This window comes from Drosophila eugracilis, unplaced genomic scaffold (genome assembly GCF_018153835.1).
Source record: "Drosophila eugracilis isolate 14026-0451.02 unplaced genomic scaffold, ASM1815383v1 contig_2167, whole genome shotgun sequence".
NCBI classification, from domain to species: domain Eukaryota; kingdom Metazoa; phylum Arthropoda; class Insecta; order Diptera; family Drosophilidae; genus Drosophila; species Drosophila eugracilis.
The window spans coordinates 2,410,277-2,429,250 of NW_024573052.1; the positions used below are offsets into that span (position 1 = coordinate 2,410,277).

At 42.8% G+C, this 18,974-nt stretch overlaps 5 protein-coding genes across 5 annotated transcripts; 2 read left to right on the forward strand and 3 right to left on the reverse strand.

The window, feature by feature from the left end:
- Positions 1 to 13: 13 nt before the first annotated feature.
- LOC108103304 (protein prenyltransferase alpha subunit repeat-containing protein 1) lies at positions 14 to 2,398 on the reverse strand. The gene is made up of 3 exons (XM_017208727.2): positions 1,868 to 2,398; positions 1,303 to 1,691; positions 14 to 1,233 (listed from the first exon to the last, which is right to left on the reverse strand). Exons 1-3 carry the CDS (start codon positions 1,951 to 1,953, stop codon positions 512 to 514), a joined length of 1,197 nt encoding a protein of 398 aa, XP_017064216.1. The 5' UTR covers positions 1,954 to 2,398; the 3' UTR covers positions 14 to 511.
- Positions 2,399 to 2,618: 220 nt separating this feature from the next.
- LOC108103303 (U3 small nucleolar RNA-associated protein 15 homolog) lies at positions 2,619 to 4,652 on the forward strand. Its single transcript, XM_017208726.2, has 2 exons — positions 2,619 to 2,849; positions 2,910 to 4,652. The coding sequence occupies exons 1-2, from the start codon at positions 2,757 to 2,759 to the stop codon at positions 4,422 to 4,424; spliced, it is 1,608 nt and encodes a 535-aa protein (XP_017064215.1). The 5' UTR covers positions 2,619 to 2,756; the 3' UTR covers positions 4,425 to 4,652.
- Positions 4,653 to 4,762: 110 nt separating this feature from the next.
- LOC108103305 (ubiquitin-conjugating enzyme E2 Q2) lies at positions 4,763 to 11,693 on the reverse strand. Its single transcript, XM_017208728.2, has 9 exons — positions 11,627 to 11,693; positions 9,886 to 10,699; positions 7,719 to 7,835; positions 7,367 to 7,654; positions 6,800 to 6,874; positions 6,443 to 6,734; positions 6,232 to 6,380; positions 6,097 to 6,175; positions 4,763 to 6,025 (listed from the first exon to the last, which is right to left on the reverse strand). Exons 2-9 carry the CDS (start codon positions 10,045 to 10,047, stop codon positions 5,994 to 5,996), a joined length of 1,194 nt encoding a protein of 397 aa, XP_017064217.1. The 5' UTR covers positions 10,048 to 10,699; positions 11,627 to 11,693; the 3' UTR covers positions 4,763 to 5,993.
- A 274-nt stretch (positions 11,694 to 11,967) lies between these two features.
- LOC108103316 (hypoxia up-regulated protein 1) lies at positions 11,968 to 16,326 on the reverse strand. The gene is made up of 3 exons (XM_017208746.1): positions 16,141 to 16,326; positions 14,962 to 15,275; positions 11,968 to 14,885 (listed from the first exon to the last, which is right to left on the reverse strand). The coding sequence occupies exons 2-3, from the start codon at positions 15,270 to 15,272 to the stop codon at positions 12,419 to 12,421; spliced, it is 2,778 nt and encodes a 925-aa protein (XP_017064235.1). The 5' UTR covers positions 15,273 to 15,275; positions 16,141 to 16,326; the 3' UTR covers positions 11,968 to 12,418.
- A 925-nt stretch (positions 16,327 to 17,251) lies between these two features.
- LOC108103308 (DNA-directed RNA polymerase II subunit RPB1) lies at positions 17,252 to 18,974 on the forward strand. Its single transcript, XM_017208731.2, has one exon. It carries the CDS (start codon positions 17,252 to 17,254, stop codon positions 18,905 to 18,907), a length of 1,656 nt encoding a protein of 551 aa, XP_017064220.1. The 3' UTR covers positions 18,908 to 18,974.

Sequence of the window (18,974 nt, forward strand, 5' to 3'; positions counted from 1 at the left end):
GCTGCAAGTCAAGTCGTCTATTGGTTGGATTTATTTAAAAACTAACTGCAAATTGGCTAACAACAAACACGTGCAAGGTATGGCGATAATATTAAAACCGTACTTCTGAACAAAAGGCTAACAAATTATGCCAGAACAGTTAACGCTAACAGATATCGAAATGCAATGGGTGGACCAGTAGGGACCCGGTCATCTTATCGGGCTAGTTGAACTTTGTCTTTGGGGCGCATATATAGAATATTTATATAGAGAACCTTTTCCGTTTCCAAATCCGTTTCAAATCGTCTTTTCTATTTTTTTCTAACATAAAAAGCCATTACTGCTTGCAACAAATTCTGGTTTTCAAAAAATTTCTTTTATAAAGCACAGATTAAAGATTACACGTAATTTAAATGCACTTGAAACAGTTTGAAACGGATGTAAAACGGAAACAGGCAAAGAGTAAATAATCCTACTGGGGATTGAGGATAGATTGTTTTGAGCTTTTCTCAAGGTTTTCAGGTCCCGCTGTCTAATCCGCCGGATAGCCAAAGCTTAAGTGGAGGTTACACCAGCGCCTGTGCTTGCCGCCTAAAGAGGACTCCTCCCGTCGCACGGCACCCAAAAACGGATGGTTTTCAAAGTCAAAGTTTTCTAAGTGCGATCGCAGATCGTCTGCCGCCATGGGAAACTGTTGACCGCTGGCCAACCCTATCTGCAGGCGAACGCACTGTTCTACGACGAACTTGAGGGCTGCACGGCGATGTAGCTCGAAACAGTCCCGTGGTCCGTACATTAATCGTTGCTCTGCACACAGCCGCATATCGTTGGCGGCCACATTGCAGCAGTAGAGGAATGATCTCAGCTTTTGGCTGCTAATGGAACTCCGGTCAACTCCGGGCAGGAGCAGCTCCAAGAGTTCATCGGCTTTGGGTTCGCATTTAAGGCCATAGTTGACCATTAGTTGTTGCAGACTGGCCAACGGAGATGAGCCACTGGCTACGGAGTCGTTGGGCAGGGTAAAGTTGAGCTCATAGGCGCGACCCAGGAGCACCTGGCGGTAATGATAGCAGCTGTAATCACTGATGTGCTTGCGCATAAACTTCTCCGTTCGAAGCAGTTCCGATTGGAGCAGGCATGGGCCACTTTGCAGGATCCACTGGCGGTGCGACCATGCGTGGTAGTTACTAGCGCACCTATCGGCGGCCCTTTCGCAGATCCCAATTTCATTGGGCCAATCGATAGCATCGGCACCTGACCAAATAAATATGTATATGTGATTAAGTTTGTCTCTTAAGTCTATATCACCCGATATCCACTTACTTTGGAAGGAGTACAGCCAACGACGGTAGGCAAATGCCTCGTTCGACTTGGGTTTTATAGACAGAACGAGGGCGGAAAATTGTAGCTCCTTGTTGATGCTCAGCCGGTTCTTTTGCACCAATTGTCGACGAATGTGCCAAAAGGTGGTCACATCTGGATTTATCAGCAAGGCTACATTCAGATATTTGGCAAGGGAGTCACTCTGCTGCTGTTGCTGGAGAGTCCGGAGCTGCTGGGCTGACGTCTGCCGACGGTGGGAGATAAGGGTCCGGTGGGCGTGGTCGTAAACATGCTGCGCACACCACGATTCCAGACCCAGATTATGCTCCACATGCACCACCGGGGACTTGTTGCAGTTTGTTTCCTTGGGTATGATCTCAAAGGAGGCTCTGTTAGGGGTACAGAAACACATATACAGAAATTAGGCAATGATTTATAAAGCGACCCAAGAACAAAGATTCGAATGACCTTATGACCTAAAGAGACTCTCTATAAGCCTAATACTATTGGTATTTTAATTCTATGGCAAATTTGGTTCCTGTATAAAGTAGAATAATGAACTTACAGATCCTGATCCTTGAGGAACACCGCGTTGATGTCCCTGATGATCTTCTCACAGAGCACCTTCTTCTCGTTGCGTTCCTCCTCCATGGATCTAGAAAATGGTCTGATGTGCAATTCCGATGTGGATGGTTCTTCGGGGATCTTGCTTCCGTTCCGTTCGATTCGAGAGTCTCAGGCACATTGATTGCTTCCAATTAATATTAACATGCTCAATGCCTCCGGTTAATTAAGAATTTGGGAGAAAGAGGTGAAGGAAGAAGATGTGCGGAGACTAGTACCCTGGCTCTACGACTGTGGAACCCCCAGCGGCGACCGCATCACAACAAATAAATTTCAATTAAGTCGGGACACGAGATCTAGCCTCTATTAAACTATTTTAGTGCCCAATGCGAGGGGCTGTCACTCAGGTTCTCCCCAAAGCGCGGTTCTCCAGCGGATCGCAAATTCGTAAATGTTTTTCTTTCTTTTGGTTCCCAACGAGCATATGTTTGTTTGCAAACATGTGTTTGCCTCTTTACGATAACACACACACCTGCCACGTCTATCGATAAGTGCTTGGCCACAGCATCATCATTTGGCGAAAAAAAAACCATGGTATAAAAGCTGTATTTAAGTTCAGATGAAGAATCTATAAACTGTGTTTTTTTCCAATCATTTGTGCATCACCCTATAGTTTTGAAAGCAATTTGTAGTTAACTACATAAAAAACGACCAACTATATATAAAATGATATTATTGCGAGTTGATGCCACCCACGCCACCAAATATATCTTGAAACCAGCCAGACTATCAGCACTGCTGAAATAACTGGTCACACTGATTATTCGTGGGTTTACTTTTGCTAAACACGTGCGCTTTTAAAAGAAAATTATTAGAATTAAGAAGCCAGGATGCAGAGCAACTTCCTCCCACTGAACACAAGACGGTTTCAGCAGCGGGCGCAAGTAGAGACCCCGGATTCTATCTACTGGGACCGATTGTCGGTGAGTTTTAAAAGATAAACCCCGGGCAACAGGATCATTATTTTTCGTTTTGGTCCATAGAAACCGGAAGTCCTTAAGGAGCACAACACCATCGACTATGTCGACTTTAGCCCCAGCGATCCGGACAATTTTGTGCTGACTTGTTCAGTGCGGGTGCAGATCTACAATCTGGTTACCAAGCTGGTGGTTAAGAATCTCTCGCGATTCCAGAAAACTGCCTACGGTGCCACCTTCCGACAGGATGGGCGACTTCTGGCCGCCGGCGACGAGGAGGGCCACGTCAAACTGTTCGATACAACCAGCCGGAATATCCTGCGTCTGTTCAAGGGACACAAAGCGCCAGTGCATCGCACCTTCTTCACGGCGGACAAACTGCAGCTGGCCAGTTTTGGCGACGACAAGGCGGTTCGTATGTGGGACGTAGCCAACGAGAAGGTGGTGCAGACCTACGAGGATGTGCACACCGATTATATTCGTGCCGGAGCCATGCATCCGCATGCAGCGCACATGTTCGTCTCGGGAGGATACGATGGCAAGATAAATCTCTACGATACCCGTGCGGAGACGGTGGTGCAGCGCACTTTAGATCATGGAGCTCCGGTGGAGTCCATGCTGTTCTTGCCCAACGGTTCCATCTTTGTCAGCGCCGGTGGAAATCAGGTTCGCGTTTGGGATCTTATCAGCGGTTGCCGGCTGCTAACCATGATGTCTCAACATCATAAAACAGTGACCTGTCTGCGGTTAGGTTCCGATGGAAGGAGGCTGTTCTCCGGCGGGCTTGATCGCCATGTCAAAATCTACGATGTGAGCACTTACAAGACTGTGCACACATTAACATATCCCAATGCCGTAGTCAGCATGGCTGTAGCTAGCGGGGATCAGGCTGTTGTGGCTGGAATGGTAGATGGTCTGGTCTCCATTCGTCGCATGATGGTGGATAACAAACCCAGCCATTTAAAAAAGATACGTTCGTCTCGAGCGCGCAAGCATTACACGGAACGAGTACGATTAAACAATACCCAGAAAGTGGATCATACCATCAAAGACCGAGTAAAAGGACCTGGATTGAAAGCCTATGATGTACATCTGCGCCGGTTTGACCATAAGAAAGCTTTGGACGACGTGATGTTAGCGCAGAAAATAGAAAACAAGCCCGAGCTCGTGGTGGCTGTCATTTCGGACCTGTTGCATCGACGAGCTCTGGACAAATCTCTAACTGATCGCCCCGACACCGTGCTCGTCAATTTTATCGACTTTGTGTGCACCCATTTGGGTGAGACGCGATTCATGCGTCCGCTTATGATGGCCGCCAGCACAGTCTTGGATGTCTTTGAGCAGCAACTGGTAGCTTGCAGTCAGCAGCTAATGGAGGCCCTGGAACGATTGTCATCCGCTGTCCAGGAGGAAGTTAAACTGACTGTCGAGCTGATGCGATTAAAGGGAGCTATGGACATGCTTATTGGTATTTCAATGGACAATGGCGAGGTGACTCGTAAATCCACCTATGTGGAAACTAAGGTACAGAAAATGCAGCCCTCTTCGGCGGCGGAGAAGTACATCGTCATGGTGGAGTGACCCAAAACCTGGCCATTCAATGATCTACGCAAATAGTTTAAGCAAAAAATCAATAAAATTAGTATAGGCTACTAGGTGAAAAAGTCATACCTAAAACATAATTTTTGTTGCTACTTTAGATTGTTTTATAATTATCTTAGAACGCTGTAGGTTAAGTGTATTTTTTTTACTTTTAAGATATAAAGAGAAGCAATTTTACGTAGACAAAATTAAATATGTAAAGAAAAACAAAAACCTTTGCTATCATTGGGTCTTATGGTCTATATAAAATATGTTGTGGTGTACCCCAAAGAATATTTCATATCTCCAAGTCTCAAATAAGCACTTTTTAAACAATATGCATGTATATATCGTTCTTTATTAAATACATACTTAAAATGAACATTTTGTCGTGCATGCCAATTTCCGTTTTAAAATGTACATTGAAATTTTGTCTGCCGTTGTACGAATAAAAAAACTGATAATGGAGCCAGCAAAACAGTTGCCCTCGAACTAACTTGTTTCTTTTTGTTTTACATTAATGTATATTTTTATTTCAATATTGCAATATTTTCGATTTTTGTTTTCCAACTACTGGATTTAGCTTTTGTTTTTTGTTTTTAATTTAGATTTTTTTAAATTTATATTTACGTTATTTTACGATTATTTGGAAAGACGAATTTACACTTAGAATTTGCTCATCTTCGACGCATCGTTCTGTATTTTCTGCTTAAGCTAAACTCTCGCGCTAATTTTAATATATATCTTTATATTTATGTTTAATTATATTTATATGTATTTATAGGTATATATATATATATCTATTCTGCTCGACATCGCACACTTTGTCTTGCCGTTTCTTTTACTTTTCGCTTACAAGATAAGGAGAAAAAAATATAACATACTACAGATTGGTTAAATTAAAATAAGAATACAATTAGGCGTCTTAACTAGTTTACATTTTAGGCGTGTGTGTGGAGTGTGTGTGCGGGTTGTGGGTATTGGGTGGTTTTTGTTTGGAAGGTTTTGAAGCCACTACATGTACAAATTACAAATAATATTCATATACAAAATAGATATTGCCTTTACATTTTACACTCTTCGGTACTGGTTTCTTCCCAATTGTATTCAACTGCAGTTTCCAAGACTCTGTACAAGATACACGACTTTAGGCAGGAGGATTTGGTAAGAATACTACACACTACATAGAAGACGAATGGGGCCTAAGCATCTGAATTTTCTTGCAACGAAACGGTAACCATGAATACAAGGATTTGTTTTGCAAGTCCGCTTTACGTTTATACGTGTAATATATATATGCGTATGGATGATGGGCGCCTGTTCAATTTTTTTCGGCGTTGCAAACGAACAAGGTTTTGGGCCATTACCTTTCATTCTGGAGCTCCGTCCAATTTTGTCCTAACCAGGTCAAAATGAACTGGCTGTAAGTGCGGGATGTGTGCTTGATGGATGCGGATACGGAAATGTGTGTGGCGGGTGGCGAGTGGCGTGTGAGGGCTTAGATGGGGATATAATGTTTGCTGCATGCATTATTCCAGAAAGGGTGTGCGTATGGGGGATATTTCTGTCTTAGCCATCTTCCTTGGGTGGTGTGAACCAGCCTGTGAAAAGAAAATACTCATTTTAAAATGGTTTCTCTTATTAGGCTATATATAATATAATTTGATCTTACCATTCTTTTCGTGAATCTGCACCAGAGATTTGAAGCTCTGCTGGGCTCGAGCCAAACTATATTGACCCTGGGTCAGTGCCTATTTATTATAGAAGATGGTTATAACAATATTTAAATTTCATTGATTTTACTTACTTTGGTGGCCCCAAACTGGATGCGCGCCTTTCCCTTGACGAGGGTGGCTGCAATTTGCATGATAACAGCTTCGACGGTGTAAGCCGAGCTCCAGCCCTGTTTGGTCAGCAATTCCATGCAGATGGCACCGCCGATGAGCACGTAGCCTCCTAGTAAATTTAAACAACATTTAAAATAAAGCCCACAAATTACTGTCTTCTACTAATCCCACCTGAAATGATCGGATGGACGACGCGCACAAAGGGGGGCTCGAAGGGATACGTTTCCTTGAAAAGGATATTGAGCAGAATACTGTCCTTGCCCTCCTTCTCTTTGAGCATTAACAGATCACTGTGCAGCGGACTGTCCGGATCGACAGACTTGAGGCGTATGTTCCACTCGTAAATCGACTCGTTGACGAGCTCAATAGAATACATGTTCTTTTTGAAGGCGTCCGATCGATAAATATCACGTAGTTCCTTCATTAAGCGATCGGTTGCCTGCACGGAACCCGAAACGGAACCCTAAAATCGAAAAAAGACCCTCATATGACAAATTTCATTATCTCACCAAGTATCAATGAACTCACTTTAAGATAGTCTTGTCTTTGACTTTGACGCAGTCTTTCTAGAGTTGCTAGGTGTTCCACTTCCATGTCGTCCTTCTGCAATCAATAATATAATAATATTAATCAATATAGCACAAACACTTATAATCGGAATTAAAGTTTCACAGGTCGAAAACTAGTTGACATTTTAGCGATTCCCTCAAGATACATATATAATCATTTAGTCGAATTAAAGTGAATTCTCCCATAGCAATTACGGTACAAATTCGATAGTAATTGCAGCTGTGTATGAACTCAATTTCGAGTGCAACAAATATAATTACTTGATCAATTTAAACGCAATTTGCATCAAATGTTATTTCCACCTTACGGACTAGCAGATGTCACGGTAATAAAGACAAAATGTTTTCAAATATTGGAAAGGTTGCATGGACAAAATAAATTTCCAGGCAATCAAAGAATTAGATAAAAGAAAAGAGGTTTGAAAAGCTCAGTTGAAACATTATGAATCTCTAGAAATTGCGACCAGCTCTCTGGAAAACTCTCAGGAAAGAGGGTTTATCCGCATATCCTGCAGTTATAGCTCACCTTGTTTGTACTTCGTACATCATCCATTTCCAGCGGCAAGTCTTCATCACCCTCGCTCTCCTGTTCGCTCTCGCCGATAGGATCTTCTATCTCCTCCTGATCCGAATCTGTCTCCTCGTTGCCGTGCGGACCTCCACCGCCCCCCGCTCCACCACCTCCTGGCCTCTGCTCGCAGCGGAGTGGAGAAGCGGATGGCGGCGGCGTTTGCAGCGGCAGGGCCAAATTATCGATGTCGGGTGGCAGTGGAACGTTGTGTAGTCGGCACAGCTCACGCAGAAGTATGCCCACCTGCATGATATCGGATTTAAGTTGTTATTTTACTTATTTAATGTATATGCTTAGAAGGTCTCACCTGATTAATCACGTGATTATCACGTCCATTTGTATTGCTAAGTATTTGAACAGCATTTGTGACGCTCGTCTCCTCGCTTTCGGCAAACCAAACTGGCGGCGATGACGGATACGTTTCCTGCAGGAAAGATCCGAAAACATAAGCATTTGTTTATCAGGTTTGAAGTTCATAAAGCTAACGAAAGATTTCGTTAATGACCTTTTAGATTAGAGAAAATATCGCCAAAGATAATCAGACCTGTTGCCGATTCTGAAATCAATAAAACCCAAACTTATATAGCCTGACTTCTCCATACCTATGCAATATTATAATTATTAATTTTTCCAACATGAATTTTATATATTACTAGATTATCTTGTTTCTCAAGAGTAGCTATAAATGAACCTCGGTACGTTTTATCGGGAATCTACTGCATTTCTAGACAAAGGGGATGGGCCTTGCGAATCGCGTGTGTGGGGTGGGTCAAGGACTTTGACTTTGCACTCGACAATTGGACACAGACAGAAGATCTGTCTTATTTCCATTCTCGTTCTCGCTTTTTGCCGTTCTCAGGTGAAATTGTCGTCGTCGTTGAGGCTACTTTGCATGAACATGTAAATAAACAAATAATAAACGACAGAGAACCGAACCCGACAGCAAGTACAAAATTATGACTTTTAATTAGATCGTTGAACCAAGCGGGGATCAGTGCACAGAACACAGAAAACAGATGGAACAGCTTGGTAGCCGATGAATCACACCTGATCGAGGGTGTCAGTTTATATCGAAAGGTAGAGGATATCAATTGCGAATCAATGAAAAAGTTTATGCAACAAAATTGTTCCTAAACGAGAACTAAAAGGAAAATTCCCAGCTAAGAAAGGTTTCTTCATGTCAAATGATTTTATAAAATAGCGATAAATATTATACGTTATATCAGCCGACTATATCCTCCAGCGGCCATTGAAAATATCGGTCTAAATTGGCCAAAAACCAGAAGATCACAAAGAGAACAGGCACAAGAGAGCAGCCAAAGGGCATCGACTACTACACATGTATATATATAATATATGTATATATATACATTTATCCCATCTCAACTGAGCAGCGTGGGAATAAAGAATCTGCACAAATCTTCACATATATAAGCACGCATGAGCGGGAAAGAGACAGAAGTTAAAACGATAAAGTAAAATTGAAGAAAGAAGTAGAATCAGAAACCTGACAAGGATAGCAATATATCAAGGAAGAAAGGAGAAATTGAAAGGGCTGGAAGGCATGAAAAAATTAGGATGGTACACAGAGATAAACTTGAAATAGGATAATTTCCTGAATCATACTAAACTTAAATTACGAAAATTTCTTTATAAAGTTTATATTAAAGATAGTAAACTTGTTGGAAGCAGTGAAGCTGCTATATAATCATAATCTTGCTTAGCAATCCAACTCAACTACTAGAAAAATGTTAGTTAATATATATGTATATATATATTTTTTTTTATATTAATATTAAAATACGATTAATAACGATTAACTTCAGGCCTTAACAGTCACAGGGCACTGCTACATTTATATTTACATATAGAAGCCTTTACAATCACAGTATAAATAAATTTATCGTCCCAGAGCATAAAATGGTAAAGTGGAGTAGACAAAAGTGCAATACAAGTGCCGGGTCTAACATAGGAACCTAGAACTCAAATTCCCCGCCCCCAACTCCTAATCATTTGTCAATACCGAGCTATCGCAGCACTACTCCAACACCAATTTACAAATCTATCGATAACGACAAATGAAGATGATAAGAAAAAGGCTCCCACCTCACTTAAATGTAATATTCTTGTGTACAATTGGGAGCTTTGTGCAAAAAAAATATTTGAAATTTTTGCGTCAGATTCATGGCCAAAATAGTTTAAAATCCACTAGCAAGCTTATTAAATTTGCATTTCTATTCATAAATTATGAGTCATAGCTAAACAACATAAGTTCTGCTCTTGATGGAAAGTTGTGTAGTATTTTTACAACCAATATAGGACAAAATAATTTAAAATTATTAATTCCTAATTGAAGAATCAACACATGAGGACATTGTTAAAAACAAAAAGGTAAGTAGGAAAGTTTGATACCGTTTTAAATTAGCCCTATCAATCCAGCTTTTTGTTGTGTAGGAAAATTGTAGGCGACTCACCGTTATGTTGGCATGGATATCGTAGCGCTTTCCATTCTTATCGATAAACCGGCACAGAAGTTCATCGACGCTGGAATTGAGGATCTGAAAGCGCTCGTGATTCTTCGGGAAAATCTTCTCCAGCGTTTTGATTTCCTGCTTCAAGGTGTTAAGGCACGCCATCTTGTGGCGGGCTTAGAAGGCAACGAGTCTGGGTTTTTTTTTACTTTACTGTTATTAATATTTTCGTGGTCCAAATGAAGTTTTGAGGGAGCTAACTCCCCCCTCTCTTTTGCTGTTCCTTTTCAACTTCCAGGCGAAGAGAGATTGTATTTTTTTTAAATCTTTTTGCTCCTTTACTCTTTATTCGGTTTCTTTTTCTCTGTCAGCTGCTGATTTTACTCGCGACACTAGATGGCGCTTTTCCCTTTTCAAGTGATTTGCTCCGATTTAAATTTTTTATTGAGTTGATGTTCCCTTGTCTTTGTTTTTACTTTTGTTTATTTTGTTATTGTGCTTGCTAAACTGACGTTTGCTTTTATTTGGAGGTAGATTTAAAAGGCGACTTGTTTTGAGTCGCCTGGTTGTTCTTTGTTGTTTTCTCTGGCTCTCTTCTCGCTTTCCTCTATCCACTCCACTTCCAGTTAACTTCACTCTCACTGCTTCTTCTTCTTCAGCTCCTGCGGCGCCCAGCATGCGCTGTCTCGCTCACACTCTACTTTTTTGGCGTTCAATTTTGCACTTTGATTTTCCCGACTTATTACCGTTTTTTCTTGGTTAACTTTTTCAGTTCTCTTATTTTATGTTTGTTTGTTGGTTATCCTGGGCTTTTAGGCTGTAATTCGAGTTTTAAACACGTGTTTCACTTTTCTTGTTATAAACTTATAAATTATTATTGTTGTTGCTGCTAGCTAGCCAAAACAAAAACAACAAACGGCAGTTGGCCTACACACACACACATGCACCGCAGACAAAACCTGAGACACACACTTGTGCAAAATGCTAGCTCTCTTGCTCGCGCAGCAGGTCTTGCCTACGCAACGATCGGAACTCATCGAAAAACCGATTGGAAATTGGCAAAATAAAAAAAATAAACCAAATTTTGCGTTTATCTATTATCCCACCTTTCTTCTTCTTCGTTTTCTGCTTCGTTTGTTATTTTCGTGTGCTCGCACAAGGAAATCTTTACTCAGAAAAAGCTCGCGATGACAGAAAAATGGAGACAGATGAAGAAAAACCATGACAAAGAGGAAAGTGTTAAATATGGGCAATCGGAAATCGAAAACTGATACAATTTTTTTGCCGAGGCTCCACTGTGCACAGCTGCATAACTGTTTTCCCTCTTCCCCTTTCCTTTGCCATCCTTCTCCTGTTTCCCATCTCCCCTCTTTCCCCTCTCTTTAGTCTACGCTTCAGCATTGCATACACACAAACACATTGGCATACACTGGCACACTCGCACACACACAAACGCAGCCTGCAACTTGGCTTTTAATCATTTATCAATATTTAAGCGACAAAAGCGAAAAACTAACTGTGTACGGAGCCCCAAGAACAAATCCTTTGTTTGCACGGAACACGGACAACTGAAAGAAACACAGACACATTGAAAAACGTCCACAAAAAACAGCAACTCTTCTTGCACTCACACACGTACATTTGTGTAAATATGCATGGAATTGTAAGCGAAACAGCAACGAAGAAAATTCTTCAGGAAAACGACAACAAAAAGAACAGTAAAACAACAAAATAATACACGCACACAGCAGCGAAAATTGTGACACGGAGAATTAAACTCAGGTCCACGCACGTCCGCCCGCTTTACCTTTTTACCAACAACAAACGGTGGGGGTGGAACAAAACCGATTTCTTCGATAGCATTGATTTTCATTTATCGCACCACCAATGCGAGCAAAATACCCTAGCCGTGAAACCGCTATCGACGAATCATTTTGAGAATAAAAATTTGTAGGGTCACACTATAGGCGGGAGATTTGACTTGACTTCCAATTTAAAGAAATCGTAAAATTCGTCTTTTGTGTTGAATTCCTTGAGTATTGCTGCCATTTTATATTTTTAGGCAAGTTAAAAGGCCAGTCCGAGTACAATACAATACAAACTTTATTCGATTCTCTATCGATATTTACGATTTTAGATTTATTGCGATCTTAACTCAGCTCCCCGCCCAATTCGTTTTGCTACTTTCGCTACAATAGATCAATAAGATATAGTGGATACATAGAGGGAACCTTGTGAGTACTTCTTCAAGTCTTGTATTTCCTATGCGGAATGGTGTGGAAATGGAAAATGGTTTTTACATTTAGTTTCGTTTCGGTTTACATTATTTTGTGATTTTTTGTTTTAGATTAGAAGTAGCATAATTTATCCCCAACTTTAGCTAAAAAAATCATAGAAATTAAGACGCCCCCGCTTCGTGGCCATTTGCCGTCTTTCCCCCCTTTTTAAACCCCCATTTGAATCCTCCTTCGAATCCTAAGACAGGCACTTGGCTTCCTGCTGCTCCGGATGCTCTTAATTCTCCTAATCGGGTCCCTTAGAGTTCACTGTGTGGTGTCTTTGCTTCTTGCTCTGAGGGCGTTGGAGTAATCTCCTCAATAGGTTCCTGTGCTTCCTCTTTTTCAGGCTGCTCCTGCTGCTCCTCGGCCTCCTCCGCTTTGGTGCCATCGCCACTGCCAGAGGTCACTACCTCCTCCTCCTTCTTCTTATCCTTGTCAGCAGTTGGCTTGACCTTGGGCTTCCAGATCTTAATCTTGTTTACCAAATACTTAACCTCGCGATCCAGTAGACTCATTTTGTCCGTAATATCCTTAACAGTCAGGCGAATATCTACATTCTTGGCCAACTTTTTTTGTGCGGCAGTCTCTGTTTTTAGCCAAGCATTGGTTTCGGTTATGACCTTATCCAGCGTATCGATCTCAACTTGAGTGAAGACATCCTTTTCGGGATTAGTGTCCTTGGTAAGATTGCGTCCGGTGACCAGGAACTTTTCGGCGCCATCGATCATTCCTTTGAGTGCCTTTATAGCCTCTGGTCGCTCCTCATGCTCCCAGTGACGGGCCAAAAATACATTGGATAGCTTCTTCAGTTGTGCCAGTTTTTCCTCGTAGATTTCCGCCTTGGGATCTTCCAGATCCTCGTACAGCCATTCACCCAAAGTGCTGCATTCCGCCAGGAGTTTTTCCTTTTCCTCATCAGTTGCACACTTGGCATAGGAATCTTCGTCCAATTTCTGTTGTACCTCAATAATATGGGCTTCAAGGGCATTAAAAGCTGATTCCAATCGAACGCGTTGCTCCTCAGCCTTGTTAATAGCGGCCAGCTTAGCAACAGAGATATCATAACTGGAACCGGCCAAAGGATTAGTAAACTGCGTCTGAGACTCATAGGTTACAGGGGATTTGACAGTCACTAGCTTGATGGTGTCGTTTTTGGCTTCAGTCTCCTGTTTGTTGGTCTCTTCAGACTTTTGCTCTTTACTGTTGGCTTCCTCTTCCTTGGGCTTTTCAGTCTCCTCCGTTTTTGTTGGTTCTTCACCAGCATTAGCTGATTCCTCTCCCTGCTCCGAATCCTCCTTTTCCTTTTTCTCCTCGCCATCCTTGGTAAACAATTTACTCAAAGTGCTGCCCAACTTGGAGAGTGTGCTATCATCATCCGAATCTTCCTCGGGCTTTTGTTTCTCATACACATACTCTACACCCGTGCAGCGGAAAATGCCAGAGTCATCCAGGTAGAAGTAGGCCTTGATACCCTTGTTGTCCACCAATTCCTTCTTTGATTTCTCCAGCAGTTCCTTTACTTGCTTGAGCTGCACCTTGGTCACATTCAAGCTGCCCAAAGCGGCAATCTCCTCCTTGCTATAACGATCTAAATCAGCGTAGTTCACATAAAACTCAAAGTCGTCTGTGTGCTTGTTAAAGGTAATGACCTTCTTCTGGGGATAGGGGTTCATGAGGGCAAATAGGGCGCGTTTCACTTGTTTCACAGCGGCTCCATCTCCAGGATCCCGTTCGAAAGCCACTTGCAGGGGGAACAGCGTGGCATCCTTGACAACAAACTTCTTCACTTTGAAGCCGGCGGACAAATCGGCTGCCTTATAGACTGCACCCATAGAAGCGGATTCATCGGCATTTAGATTCTTTCCCAACTCCTGCTTAATGAGGGCCTTGATAGTCTCCTGGACACGTGGAACTCGAGTACCGCCTCCAAACAATATCACCTGGTTGATAACATCTAAACTGAGGTGCGAAGATGCCAAAGCCTGCTCCAATGGCTTGGTGGCCCTGGGCCAAAGATCCTCGCAGATCTGTTCCAACTTCTCACGAGTAACGGCCAATTTAAAGTCAATGTCCTCCAGTAGGTTCTCAATTTGGGCATAGAACTCCGTATTGGCAGACAGGACATTCTTCAAGCGTCCGGCTTCCTTGAAAAGTTTGGCCAGAGCTTTAGGACTGGTGGTTACATCGGTCTTGGTCTTCTTCAAGGCATTAAACTCTTGTGCAAGGTAGTCACGCAGTCTTAACTGAATCTCCAGGCCACCCAGAGTGCGGTCGTAACCAACGCCAAGAACCTGGACCACAGGGTTGATTTCCCTTGTTTGTTTGTCCTTCACAAGCTGATAGCTAACTACAGCCGCTGAGGTTTTATAGGCACCCATGTCGTAGAAGAGGAAATACTGAGCTGTTTCGTTGATCTCGCCGCGATGGAAGACACCGTAGTTAAGTGCCACTGCTGCATAATCGTTGATCAGTTGGAGCACCTTGAGATTAGCCAATTGGGCGGCCGATAACAGGGCTTCTCTTTCCGCTTGACCAAAATAACCGGGAACGGTTAAAACGCACTCGGTGATCGGTTGTTGCACGGATTCCTGGGCAAATTGTTTTGCCTTAACCAGCATTTGGGCAACTAACTCCTCCACGGAGAACTCCTCGGTGTCGCTTTTGCGGAAGATCACGGTATTGCGTTCCGGATCGCCCACAATGTTGTAGTATGGAAAACGCTTTCTAAATAAAAAAAAATAGATTTCGAGATAAGTCATTAATTCGCAGCAATGACGTGGCCCAAAATAACCCAACTCACCTATACAAATCGACAATGGGATTATCTATGGTCTTGCCAAGCAAGTCCAAAAGATAGCCATAAGCCGAGTTCGGATCCTTGATTCCAATGGTCTGGGCATCTTCGCCAATAGTTCGCACTCCATCACGGAAGGCCAGGATTGCAGGAGTCTTGCGCTTAGACTCGCGGTTCAGGGCAATTTCCATGGGCACTCCGGGCGACACGACGCCCACTTTCATCCACTCGGTGCCCAAATCCACGGACATCACGGCGGCTCCCTGGGAAAGGGCAATCCCCGCCAGCAGGGCGCTCAGTAGGAGCAGGATTTTCATGGTCTGCGGAAGTCACAAAATATGTGAATAACTATATTAAATATACCTTTTCACATCTCACAACAACAAATAGAGCTAAAATAACTACCGTGAAAGTATGGCTTACAAATATGTAGAAACTGGTAGATCTTTCTGGACCCAAGTACCACTGGTAGATCTTTCCAGAACTAAAACTCTTATTGGAATCTATCTTTGTAATCGAATTTCTTCGTGCCTTAAGATATACAAATGACAATAACATAAATAATATTTCAATAGGATTATACTTGTACGTTCACCTAACTTTTTTGTACTACTAAAATATTTGACAAAGTGCACTTTATAAATTACAAGCTATACTGTACCTGTACATACAATGACAACCTGGCAGTGTATTTAAATTACATATCAATATTAAATTTATATATTTTATTCGAACTGGTTCAATATGTTTCCATATCAGCAGGTAACCCCTTAAATACACCCACAAATTGACTTGTACACATTTATTACATATATTAAATGTTGCTTAATTGGACATCACTGGTATTACTTCGATTTTCATACATATTTTAAAGAACTAAGCACTAAACTTGGAATGATCCCTCAGAAGTAATGCTCATGTGGCAAACGAAAAAAGTACATAGATCATTTATTGTTAATTAAGTAGAGTTTACCGGTGGTATTAATTAGGAGTAACACCTTTTGTGGAGTTTTTGATGAAAATTGGCAAAAAGAGCAATAACCTTTTTTACTTCCACATTTCTTCCGCAATTCTTTCTCTTTCACTTATTTTTTCCGCTTTTTGCAACGCAAGCAGCTGTCTGTGCCCCCGCCCCTTCCCTCTTCCATATACAACCCTTCCAGCGAAGTACCGCTTTCCACTTACGTGTCCCGTTTTGTTGGTCGTTTCCAGCTGTCCTTCGCCACTTTCCACTCGCCAATCGACTTTTATTCAGCAAAGCAAATAATTATTAATTATTCAATTCACAACGTCGAGTGCGATTTGATTTGTGGAGAATAAAAAAACACAGTCGCCGCGATGACGAAGAAGAAGAAAATCACAAGCAGCGGCACGCGAAGAAGAGGAAGAAAGCGTTGACGTGTTGATTCCGCCGGCCGATAACAATCGATAATGTCATCATAGGGTTCGACACTTGGATAAACAGTGTTGCAAAGGCCGCGAAGAACAGGGCGCGCGAATTTAAATTCAAAATGTTAAGCTTTAACGAATAAAAAGCAAAGTATTAAATCAAAATATATATGGGTTAAACTTAATATATAATTAGATTTTTCAAGAAGAGATATTCTTTATTACTAAAATATATAGGAAATGCAGAATTATTTTACATATATTTTTTACCTGAATTGGCCAAAACCAGAAAAGTTATAGCGATAAGAAATATAATTTTTACAAGTATTTAGTTTGCAAATAAATATTTTTTTTATTTGAAGCAGCTTTTCAACCCACATATTGACAGCTCAGCATTCCATCAATGACCGAGTTTTAAAACGAAAGTGCTGACACATAAATATACTAATTACTGTGCATACCCTTTTTTCTTCGAGTTGTTTGGACTTTAAGTAAGTTGTGGTTAAACTCAAATACTCATGTATCTTTAAAATAAATCTTAAAACAATAAAATTTTAAGACATAAGAAAAATTAATTAATAAGACAGCTAGAAAAGTTGAAAAAAGAAAATTTCTTATAAATTTGAAGGGTATTAAAAAGTCATAACAAGCTTTCCCATCACAACGCCGACTCAACTATTCGCAATAAAAATAAAGGTGACTGGAAAACGATCGAATCTGGCGAATTTAAATGGAACCGCTCCAAATGCAGAATGGCACAAAGTGAACCCATCGAGTATCCAACTCACCAACTGTCGTCAGTTGCGCAATATTCTTGGTGGATTCGAAAATTTCGCTGATCTGTTTTTCTCTTGGCCATATAAAACCCGTCCCGTTTTTCGAAACTCTAGTCAAGATTCAGTGAGCAATGTGTGGACGACGACTGTTGAACCTGGTGACCATCGGTTGCCTTTTGGCCACCGCTCTATCGCTTCCGGCCACCGCGAATGAGGAGTTCGACGAGGGTCTGCCTGAGTCAGAGTTCGACTACGAGGAGAGGCACACTCGGGAAATTCCATCACAGGCCTATGCCGCTCCGGTCGTTTACAATTCGCAGTCCAGCTATTCGGCGCCGAAGGACCAAGGATACTCTGCTCCTGCTGCACCGGTTTATTCAGCGCCTGCAGCTCCAGCCCCATCGTACTCAGCACCTGCGTCGCCTAGCTATTCTGCCCCCGCTGCCGCATCGTATTCCGCACCTGCAGCTCCCTCGTATTCAGCGCCTGCTGCTCCATCTTATTCAGCGCCTGCTGCCCCTTCGTATTCAGCTCCTGCTGCCCCATCGTATTCGGCACCTGCAGCTCCATCTTATTCAGCGCCTGCTGCCCCATCGTATTCAGCTCCTGCTGCCCCATCGTATTCGGCACCTGCAGCTCCATCTTATTCAGCACCTGCAGCTCCTTCATATTCAGCTCCTGCTGCCCCATCCTATTCGGCACCTGCTGCTCCATCTTATTCAGCGCCTGCTGCCCCATCGTATTCTGCTCCTGCTGCTCCTTCATATTCAGCTCCTGCTGCCCCATCGTATTCGGCACCTGCTGCTCCATCTTATTCAGCGCCTGCTGCCCCATCGTATTCGGCGCCTGCTGCTCCATCATATTCAGCTCCTGCTGCTCCATCATATTCAGCTCCTGCTGCCCCATCGTATTCTGCTCCTGCTGCTCCTTCATATTCAGCTCCTGCAGCCCCATCGTACTCAGCACCTGCAGGTCCTTCATATTCCGCGCCTGCTGCTCCCTCGTACTCGGCACCTGCAGCTCCCTCGTATTCAGCGCCTGCTGCACCATCATATTCAGCTCCAGCAGCTCCATCGTATTCAGCACCAGCATCGCCCAGCTATTCTGCCCCTACTGCCCCCTCGTATTCAGCGGCAAAGGCTTCATCGTACTCAGCTCCAGTTGCTCCAAGCTATTCGGCACCTGCATCATCATCATATTCAGCTTCTCCTGCCCCAAGTTATTCAGCACCCAAGGCTCCTTCTTACTCGGCTCCTGCTGCTCCCTCATATTCAGCACCTGCTGCACCATCTTATTCGGCACCAAAGGCTCAGTCATACTCCGCGCCAACATATTCAGCTCCTGCATCTTCTGGATATTCATCAGCACGTGCTTATTCTGCGGGCTCAGCAGCACCAGCATCCTCTGGATATTCAGTGCCAGCATCATCTGGATATGCAGCACCAAAGGCCTCCGCTGCTTTATCGTATTCAGCACCGGCATCGTCTGGATCACCCGCTGCTTCATCGTATTCAGCACCTGCATCGTCATCGGGATATTCAGCATCTAAGTCCTCTGCTGCATCTTCTGGTTATTCTGCTCCTGCCTCGAAATCATCGGGTTATGCTCGCATGTATATGGATGAAATCCTCGGTATGGCAAGGACAGCTGGTGGCTACGGATCTGCTGCACCCTCTCCAGCCTACGGAGGAGCTTCGGTCCCCTCTCCGCCGTGCCCCAAAAACTATGTATTCAGCTGTGCGAGCGTATTTACTCCAGCGCCCTGCAGTCAGGGATACGGATACTAGATGTCCAGGCAAGACCACTGACCAATTCGATTCGATTTCGAACTTAATAAAATGTATAAAAGAAAAA

Coding starts and splice junctions, on each gene's coding strand:
- LOC108103304 (XM_017208727.2), bottom strand. CDS start 1,953: ATGGAGGAGGAACGCAACGAGAAGAAGGTGCTCTGTGAGAAGATCATC. Junction 1,692..1,867: donor TTCCTCAAGGATCAGGATCT/GTAAGTTCATTA, acceptor TACCCCTAACAG/AGCCTCCTTTGAGATCATAC. Junction 1,234..1,302: donor TTGGCTGTACTCCTTCCAAA/GTAAGTGGATAT, acceptor TTATTTGGTCAG/GTGCCGATGCTATCGATTGG.
- LOC108103303 (XM_017208726.2), top strand. CDS start 2,757: ATGCAGAGCAACTTCCTCCCACTGAACACAAGACGGTTTCAGCAGCGG. Junction 2,850..2,909: donor TCTACTGGGACCGATTGTCG/GTGAGTTTTAAA, acceptor TTTGGTCCATAG/AAACCGGAAGTCCTTAAGGA.
- LOC108103305 (XM_017208728.2), bottom strand. CDS start 10,047: ATGGCGTGCCTTAACACCTTGAAGCAGGAAATCAAAACGCTGGAGAAG. Junction 7,836..9,885: donor ATATCCATGCCAACATAACG/GTGAGTCGCCTA, acceptor TCTTTCCTGCAG/GAAACGTATCCGTCATCGCC. Junction 6,735..6,799: donor AAAGACAAGACTATCTTAAA/GTGAGTTCATTG, acceptor TTTCGATTTTAG/GGTTCCGTTTCGGGTTCCGT.
- LOC108103316 (XM_017208746.1), bottom strand. CDS start 15,272: ATGAAAATCCTGCTCCTACTGAGCGCCCTGCTGGCGGGGATTGCCCTT. Junction 14,886..14,961: donor CCCATTGTCGATTTGTATAG/GTGAGTTGGGTT, acceptor TTTTTTATTTAG/AAAGCGTTTTCCATACTACA.
- LOC108103308 (XM_017208731.2), top strand. CDS start 17,252: ATGTGTGGACGACGACTGTTGAACCTGGTGACCATCGGTTGCCTTTTG.